General features: G+C 39.1%; 1 protein-coding gene across 2 annotated transcripts; it reads left to right on the top strand.

Annotated features, from left to right (window-relative positions):
- Positions 1 to 479: 479 nt before the first annotated feature.
- Positions 480 to 8,638, top strand: LOC144221834 (uncharacterized). Of its 2 annotated transcripts, none has more exons than XM_077752361.1 (2): positions 480 to 561; positions 4,739 to 8,638. In XM_077752361.1, exon 2 carries the CDS (start codon positions 4,777 to 4,779, stop codon positions 7,555 to 7,557), a length of 2,781 nt encoding a protein of 926 aa, XP_077608487.1. In that variant the 5' UTR covers positions 480 to 561; positions 4,739 to 4,776; the 3' UTR covers positions 7,558 to 8,638. The 2 variants fall into 2 exon arrangements, with proteins under 2 accessions (XP_077608487.1, XP_077608488.1); XM_077752362.1 differs by having other exon boundaries at positions 482 to 561; positions 4,742 to 8,638.
- The last annotated feature ends 1,079 nt before the right edge of the window (positions 8,639 to 9,717 follow it).

The raw sequence follows: 9,717 nt of genomic DNA, 5'->3' as shown, positions 1-9,717 counted from the left end.
ATTCCTTGTTTTATGACTTCTCTAGGAAGCTTCCTCTTTGCATGACTGGGATTCAAATCGTACAGTAAGGGAAAGATCTAGGGGTTTGTAGATGCAGAGAAAAATCTTCACGATTTTTCCTTTCAGGTGAGTGTTCTCTTCCCTAGAGTAACATCATCATTTTTTAGATTAACGGCAATTCTAACTGGCCTTTCTTAAATGGCAATTCAATTGAGTGGCATAAAATGGTACTTCCTACTTCAATACCAATTTGTACTGATTATGGTAGTGGTAATACTTGGAAGTGGAGACCGAGCTGTGAACCTTTGGAAATCCCTCTTGTGTGTTCCAAAGAGGCTGTTGGGCAACAGAATTTGTGAATGATTTTCCAGAATTCTAGAATGTCCTCTCTTCTCTACTGAGGCCAATACTCGGTTAAAAGGTAGAATCTGCAGCAATACTCTATCCCTTTGTTCTCACAAACAGGTTTTGTTGTGTCAAAGCCGGACCTGGTCATCTTTTTGGAACAAAAGAGGGAGCAATTGGATGTGAAGAGAAAGGAGACAGTAGGCTCCTACCCAGGTAGGTGGGAAGGAAGGAAGCAGATGACAGAGATGAGGTCGTAATGTGAAGGAGGAAGACAGACCTTAAAATGTGGTTTGAGAAGCCCTTTTTGAATAGAAATTAGTTTGAGACACCTAGTTTCATGTCTCTGCCTCTCACAGAGGACATCTGCTTTCCAACACCTCACGCTCTTATATTCTCTATGGATTGTCCTTCACTTCCATTGAAGATCCTTCACAGCCACAGTGAGGGCGTCCCTCATCTCATTGGTTCTCCATTGCTTTGAGGGTTTAGGGAAATCTCTGTATTTCTGAGGAAGTCTATGTTAATTCATGTATGCGTGTTCGCCTTGTGTGAGAAGTGTGTCAGGGTAGTGGTAGCTATATTGGGGTTTGATGCAGAAATCCTGGGAACACTGGGGACAGATATCACATGTTATCTGGTTGATTTCCAATACTATGAAGGCTTTCATCTTAATCATACAAAATTGAGACCCACTAATTTCAGCAGATAATAAATCACCTCCCTAAAATGAGAAAATCTCAACCTTTATTTCACTTCAGAAGTTCAGGCTTTAGGGAACATGGGTGGATCAGTTTTTGAAGCTTCTGACTTCAACTGAAGTCACGATCTCACAGTTAGTTAATTTGAGTCCCGCACAGGCCTCTGTGATGACAGCACCGAGCAACCTGGGAATTCTGTCTCCCTCTCTCTCTCTCTGCTCCTCCCGTACTTAGTCTTATCTCTCTCTCAAGTACAAATAAACTTTCAAAAGTAAGAGGAGTTCATTTTGTGTATTATTAACTAAAATAAGATATTTACACTGCATGTGTTCCATTCCTCACTGGCGAAGGAATTTAAAGCACCTATGATGTTGCCAGCATTCCTGCATCAATTAATACCATAGGGGTGATACAACATTTAGAATTTAAAACTCACAGCCCATAATAAAGTTTCAATTATTACATTATTTCTTAATACTTGAATCATTTTAGAATTTTTCATGTATACTATGAAGTTGATGTGACTTTGTTATATATGTTTTCACTTTCTGAGTAGTTGTGTATGAGATGACCTTATGATTTATTACATTAAAATTTTTTTTAGTATTTAATTTATTTTTGAGAGAGAGATAGAGACAGCATGAGCAGGGGAGGGTCGAAGACAGAGGGAGACACAGAATCTGAAACAGACTCCAGTCTCTGAGCTAGTTGGCAGCACAGAGCCCGATGCGGGGCTTGAACCCACGAATCGTGAGATCATGACTCGATCTGAAGTCGGATGCTTAGCCGACTGAGCCACCCAGGCGCCCCTACATTAAAATTTAAAAAAAAATTTTTAATATCTATTTTCGTGAGAGAAAGAGAGAGAGAGAGTGAGAAGGAGAGGGCAGAGACAAAAGGCGACACAGAATCTGAGGCATGCTCCAGACTCAGAGCTATCTACACAGAGTCTGACATGGGGCTCAAACCCACAAATTGTAGGATCATGACCTGAGTCTGTCTGATGCTCAACTGACTTAGCCACCCAGGTGTCCCTTGATCAGTAGTTCTGAAATGACAGGGGCATGTGCTTTATAACAAATGAAGGTGATGGTTAGTAAAATTTCTGTATATAGAGAAAAGTTTCAATTGTAAATGAAATTTTACTTCAGGAAAATTGAATCACTCGTTTTTCTACTTTTCTCAGAATGTATCTGAATTCAATCCCAGAGATTTTTTTAATAATGTGCTTGCTATTTACAATACTGCCAGTGCTTGTTTACTCAGAAATAAAAGATTTGGAGGAACATGAGTGGCTTAGAGGGTTGAACATGTGACTCTTGAATTCAGTTCATGCATGATCTCACGGTCTGTGAGTTGTAATCTGGATCCTGCTCTGCACTGACAGCATGGAGCCTGTTTGGGATTTTCTCCCTCTCTCTCTGCCTCTTACTTTCTCTTTCTCTCTCTGTCTACTTCGCTGTTACCCTGTCTCTCTCACAATACACTTTAAAAAAAATTTAAAGGAAATGTTTTTGATTGCTCGATTCTGAAGGATGGATTACACTCTTAAAATTTATGTAATTGGAAAGATCTATTAACATAACACACTTTTAATGTCTTTTCACTGCTTCATTCATAAGAGTTTTCCATGGTTGGTGTTTTTTTTTTTTTCTTAATGTTCACTTATTTTTGAGAGAGACAGAGTGTGAGTAGGGGAAGGGCAGAGAGAGAGACACACACAGAATCCGAAGCAGGCTCCTGTCTCTAAGCTGTCAGCACAGAGCCTGACGCCGACTCAAACTCATGAACCGGTGAGATCATGACCTGAGCCGAAGTTGGACACTTAACCGACGGAGCCACCCAGGTGCCCCTCCATGGTTGGTTTTAATTAATATACTTCACAACTTTACTGTCATGCCAATAATTCGAAATGCTCCATTTCTTTTATGTGTATACAGTGACAGTTTGATATTATAGCTACATAGGGGCATCAGGGTGGCTCAGTTGTTTAACTGTCTGGCTCTTGATTTAGGCTTAGGTCATGGTCTCACAGTTTGTGAGTTGAAGCCCTGTGTCCAGCTCTGTGCCAACAGTGGGTATAATGGTTTGTTAGACCTTTAAGTTATTTTAAGTAATCTCTAAGGAAACCACAATGAAAATATGTACACTATATTCACCAATAAACAGATAAAACAATTAATTCTATTCTGACAACACACAGAGATGAAACAATATTCACTGACCACTAACCAAGGAAAGAAATAACACAGGATGATTCACAAAGTATGCAAGGGTAATATTTCTAGAGACAAATACTAAGATAATCGTATTGGAAGAGGGCATAAAGGTGATTCATATTTGAGTTACACTCACATTGTCCAAAAATGTAATGAGCTGAAAATTGTCAACCTCTCCGAAAATACACAGGTAAAAACAAAACCACACCTAAAGCTGACGTTGAAAAATAATGTAGTGGAAAAATCCATACTAAAGGAACCACATTATTATCGAATTGCAAAATCAGAATAAGACAAACTATAACCCAAAAATTCTACATAAAAATGGTGAATTATGTAAAGGAATGTTACTATACATTTATTTTTTTTTTGGGAGAGAGAGAGCACCAGGGGAGGAGGAAGAGAGAGAGAGAGGGAGACAGAGAATCCCAAGAATGTTCTGCTCTGTCACCACACGGCCCAATGCAGGGCTCGAAGTCCTAAAATGTGAGAACATGACCTGAGGTGAAATCAACAGTCAGACTCAACCAACTAAAACAGCACCCAGGAGTCCCTGTGTATCTATTATTATAAATTGTTTCCTTTTTAAAAATACTTAATGTTTATTTATTTATATTTGAGAAGGAGAGAGAGAGTCTGAACATGGGAGGGGCAGAGAGAAAGGGAGTCACAGAATCTGAAGCAGATTCCAGCCTCCGAGCTATCAGCACACATTCTGACAAGGGATTCCAACTACTGACCGAGAAATCATGGCCTGAACTGACGCTGGACACTGAACGTACTGAACCACCTAGGTCACCTGTAGCTATAATACTGAACTCTGAGTGTGCACTCAGGAAAAAACGGAACATTTTGAATTAATGCCATGTCTTCATGGACAGTAAAATTGTAAAGTATATTCATTAATATACACCATGGAAATCTCTAATGAAAACCCTGATGTATTAAGCACTTAAAAGACATTATAACACAGAATTTCAGGGTATTACCCATTTTTCAGAATCAAGCAAGTAAGAAACTTTCATTCCTTTTAAGGTTTTTTTCCCCCCATGCATTTTGAGAGTTGGAGAGTTAGAGAGTGGAGGAGGAGCAAAGAGAGAGGAGAGAATTCCAAGGAGGTTCCACACTGTCAGTGCCGAACAGGATGTGGGGTGGAACTCCTTAACTATAAGATGATGACCTGAACTGAAACCAAGAGTCAGATGCTCAACCCTCTCAGCCACACAGGCACCCCAAAACCTCTTATTTCTAAATAAATAAATGCCATCAAAGTTGTAACAAATGCCAACAATATCATGATAAAAAATAGTTGGAATTAAATACAGATATAATCTGAGTGATGTAGAAAAACTAATGATTCATTTTTCCTAAAGTTAAAGTTCTCTGATTTCAATTTTGTGTGTCAGAAATTGTTATTGTATTCACCTGACAGTAGTATTTGGAATGATGTTTCTTGTATTCATTACCTTTCAGCAGTGTCTTCAAATGGCCCTCAGAGCCTCCTTCCAAAGATGTGCAGAGAAACTGCTTTCCAAAGAGTGTCAGTGGGTAGATGTAAAGAGAGCGTCATTGAGAATGGACTCTTAGTGATAGACGGGAACAGTGTTGGGGAGAGACAAGGGCATCAAAGATCTCATGAAGCACCTATGCAAATGGAGACAAGGGTCCATTATAAGAGTCTCACTGCCCCAATCGGTGAAAGTTCTAAAGCATTTTGGGTAACACCAATTTCGAAGTCCATTACTTCTGGAAAGCAGTATGTTTCTATGGGCAAAGGCTCAAATCAAGTGGTGAAACACACATATTTGCAGAACAAAAATTTGGAAAATCTGGAAAGTGACCTTGTCCATCCTGAAAACACACATTTGTACCATTTTGACAATAGGATTTCATTGACCTTTCAGTCAAATATTTCTGAAAATCAGAGATTTACAACTGGAGGAAAAAGTGGTAAGTGGTGTACATTTGAAGGGTCCTTCTCTGAGCAATCGACCTTAAACCATAACCACAGCATTTTCAATGAAAACAGAATTGCTTATTGCAGTGAATCTGAGACAATACTTAACCAGGGTTCAAATGTTATGAAACATCGAAGGACATGTTTGTCAGAGAACCATTATGAATTGAATAAACGTAAAGAAGTGTTTCATGAAAGCTTCAACCTTCTTATGCATAAGAGTACACATTTGGGAGAAAATCCTTCAAAATATAATGATTGTGGGATAATTCCTAACCAGTCCTCTAATGATCATGATCATCAGAGGATTCATGTGGGAGAAAAGCCATCTACATGCAGTGAACTTGGGAACCTGCTTAGTGAGTCATCAAGGCTAAAGATAAATAAGACAATGCATACTGGAGAGAAAGAATACATTTGTAAGGATTGTGGCAGAGCCTTCAACTGGCACTCAGTACAAATTCAACATCAAGGAGTGCATACTGGAGACAAACCTTACAAATGTGAAGAATGTAGTAAAACCTTTAATTATGGCTCATCAGTAAATGGACATAAACTAATCAGTACTGGCGAGAAACCTTACCAATGTAAAGAATGTGGCAAGGCCTTTAACTGGCCCTCAGCTCTTAATCAGCATCACAGAATCCATACTGGAGAGAAACCTTACCAATGTAAAGAATGTGGCAAGGCCTTTATCTGCCACTCACTTCTTAATCAGCATCACAGAATCCATACTGGAGAGAAACGTTACCAATGTAAAGAATGTGGCAAGGCCTTTATCTGCCGCTCACTTCTTAATCAGCATCACAGAATCCATACTGGAGAGAAACGTTACCAATGTAAAGAATGTGGCAAGGCCTTTACCCACCGCTCAAACCTGAATGAACATCACAAAATTCATACTGGGGAGAAGCCTTACCAATGTAAAGTGTGTGGAAAGGCCTTTTCCCATTCTTCAAGCTTTACTGAACATCACAAAATCCATACTGGTGAGAAACCTTACCAATGTAAAGAATGTGGGAAGGCCTTTAACCGGCCCTCAGCTCTTAATAGACATCACAGAACCCATACTGGAGAGAAACCTTACCAATGTAAAGAATGTGGCAAGGCCTTTACCTGCCTCTCTGTTCTTAATCGACATCACAGAATCCATACGGGAGAGAAACCTTACCAGTGTAAAGAATGTGGCAAGGCCTTTATCTGCCACTCACTTCTTAATCAGCATCACAGAATCCATACGGGAGAGAGACCTTACCAATGTAAAGAATGTGGCAAGGCCTTTAAAAACCACTCAGCTCTTAATCAACATCACAGAATCCATACTGGAGAGAAACCTTACCAATGTAAAGAATGTGGCAAGGCCTTTAAAAACCACTCAGCTCTTAATCAACATCACAGAATCCATACTGGAGAGAAACCTTACCAATGTCAAGAATGTGGCAAGGCCTTTAATAACCACTCAGCTCTTAATCAACATAATAAAATTCATACTGGAGAGAAACCTTACCAATGTACCAAATGTGGCAAGGCCTTTACCCACCGCTCAAACCTGAATGAACATCACAAAATTCATACTGGAGAGAAGCCTTACCAATGTAAAGTATGTGGAAAGGCCTTTTCTCACTCTTCAAACTTTACTGAACACCACAAAATCCATACTGGTGAGAAACCTTACCAATGTAAAGAATGTGGCAAGGCATTTACACATCGCTCATCCCTTATTCAACATAACAGAATCCATACCAGAGCGAAACTTTATCAGTGTAAAGAATGTGGCAAGGCATTTTCCCACAACGTAAACCTTACCAAACATCACAAAATCCATACTGGAGAAAAACCTCACCAATGTAAAGAATGTGGCAAGGCCTTTAACAGCCACTCAGGTCTGAGTCAACATCACAGAATCCATACTGGGGAGAAACCTTACAAGTGCAAAGAATGTGACAAGGCCTTTTACTGGTCCTCAGCCCTTAATCAACATAACAGAGTCCATACTGGAGAGAAACCTTACCAATGTAAAGTATGTGGCAAGGCCTTTTCCCACTCTTCAAACTTTACTGAACACCACAAAATCCATACTGGAGACAAACCTTACCAATGTAGAGAATGTGGAAAGACCTTTACCCAGCACACAAATCTATGTGCACATCAGAAAATTCATACTGGAGAGAAACCTTACCAATGTAAGGAATGTGGCAAGGCCTTTACGTACCGCTCGTACCTTATTCAACATCACAGAATCCATACTGGGGAGAAGCCTCACCAATGTAAACAATGCGGCAAGGCCTTTACCCAACGATCAAGCCTTACTCGACATCACGGAATTCATACTTGATGGAAACCACTGTAAAGAATATTCTAAGGTCTTTCATCAGTCTTTATTCTTTACTCATTATCACAGAATTCATACTGGAGGAAATCTTCCAGACTTAAGGAATGTGAAAAACATTTTGTAGACAGCTCACCCCTTACTTCACAATAGAAAATGTAGAGAAAGTTGCAGGGTTTATGAGTGGAATTTGATCCTTAATCAATATCCTAAAGTACACAAGAGATGTAAATTCTACAGACATAATGAATGAGGAAAGGCCTTCATATTAAATGTACACGTTAGCAAGCACCAGACACTTCTTCATAAAAGAAGGTACCTTGAAAGACTTAAATCTTTAGAAGGATATTTAATGGAATATCAAATGTCAATAAATGTCACAGAATTCACCTTGGAAAGTACTACGTCAGTCTCTACTCAGACACACGTCAAGATACTAATTATAAGGAATAAACAATATTAAACAGTGTATATGCCATTATGCCTCAAAAGATTAATTGGATCAGTTTTTCATAGGCACGTTAATTTCAGTCTGTGCTCTGTTTTTTTTATCACCTCAACCCTATGTGACATTTGTGACTAGTAAACATTAATATATTTCTACTCTCGAATTACTTCCAAAATTCATTAATTCCCAGTGGGTTTTGAAAATTATGTGGCTGATTGTTGATGCATGAAAGATATGACATGCCCTTCTTCAATAGTTGTGACTCATGTGTCATTGTCATGGAAGATGAACAACATAATATACAATTTATAAAGAAACTTCATGGAGATGCTGCTTTTGGTGAAATCATTGGTGTAAGTTCTAATGTAATAGGTGTTCAGAACATCATTCTTTCCCTTGTATTAAAACTAAAATTCTTGGGATGATTGGGTGGTTCAGTCGGCTGAGTGTCCGACTTCAGCTCAGGTCATTATCTCATGGTTCATGTGTTTGAGCCCCGTGTCGGGCTCACTGCTGACAGCTCAGATTCTGGAGCCTCTTTCAGAGTCTATGTCTCCCTCTTTCTCTCTCTCTGCCCCTCCCCTGCTCACGTACTGTCTTTCTCTCTGAAATAAATAAAGAATAATAATAAAAGCAAAACTCTTGTTGACTACTATAAATAAAATAATATCCCAAATGGTCTATAAGGAAAAAAGAGGTGGCAGGGTAGTGAAACACTAGTATACCTTTGCCATGGCAATAGTTAGAGAATGTCAGTTAATGTGGTTTAAATGATGGAATGCTCAGAGCAATTAGAAACAGCATGACAAACTCTTCCCCAAACTGTCATACGATTATACATATTTTACAAGAATGACCTCAGGCCTGGAAATTATGGATGTCTGTATTCCCATATCAACTTGTCAAATATTTGTGAAGGCTTGTCTTCTAGATTTAAACAGTGGTAATAGAGTGGACTTGAAATGCATGACTTTGTCTATGTGTGAACTTAAAATATTTAATTAATAAAACATAATTGATTTTAATGTGTTTACTGCTGGGAGCCGCCTGTCCTCTCTGGATGGCAGTGACAGCAAGGAAATGGCAGTGTTTGCACGGCTCCTACCATGAGAAATGAAAACTGGTATTTCTTTCTGCTACTATTGGCTCATGTTGGAAATGAGCATGCTGGTATTGACCAGGCCTCACAATATTCCATATCAGACCAATATTTTGAACACAGATACCTCATAAGGAAAAGCATATTCCTGCCTTTATGAAAGAGATTTTAGATGAAAGCTCTGTGGATCATTGTCAAAAGGGTCTTCCTATGGGCCTTGCAGATCCAAGACTTAGATAATAAAGGAGGTTAAGAACACAAGAGTTACAATTTAGCCTGGTCCCGTGTCAAAAGAGCCTAATTTAGAGTTAAGGCACAGACAAGGACAAAACATAACTTACTAATTGGTGATGCATAACAGTCCCTTCCTCAAGGCCTACATTCCACAAACACCCCTACTGGCAGCTGGGATGAGGATAGATAAGCCTAGTTAACACATACCCAAAAGCAAAAGGTTAACACATTTAGGGCCCCCATGGTGTTCACACATTCAGCATCAAATAGGTTTCCACAAACAAATCAGTTCAGAAACATTCATCCTTTGAGAGCCAGACAGAATGACTCGTAGCTTATCTATATACAACTTAACCTATATATTATCCTGTTTTTCACTAAAAGC

This window comes from Crocuta crocuta, unplaced genomic scaffold, assembly GCF_008692635.1.
Source record: "Crocuta crocuta isolate KB4526 unplaced genomic scaffold, BGI_CrCroc_1.0 scaffold473, whole genome shotgun sequence".
Taxonomy (NCBI): Eukaryota; Metazoa; Chordata; class Mammalia; order Carnivora; family Hyaenidae; genus Crocuta; species Crocuta crocuta.
Note: the sequence above shows the minus strand (reverse complement) of the source record. Positions and strands in the feature narration are given on the sequence as shown.

Bases quoted from the DNA above. Each gene is read 5' to 3' on its own strand.
- LOC144221834 (XM_077752361.1), top strand. From the start codon at position 4,777: ATGTGCAGAGAAACTGCTTTCCAAAGAGTGTCAGTGGGTAGATGTAAA.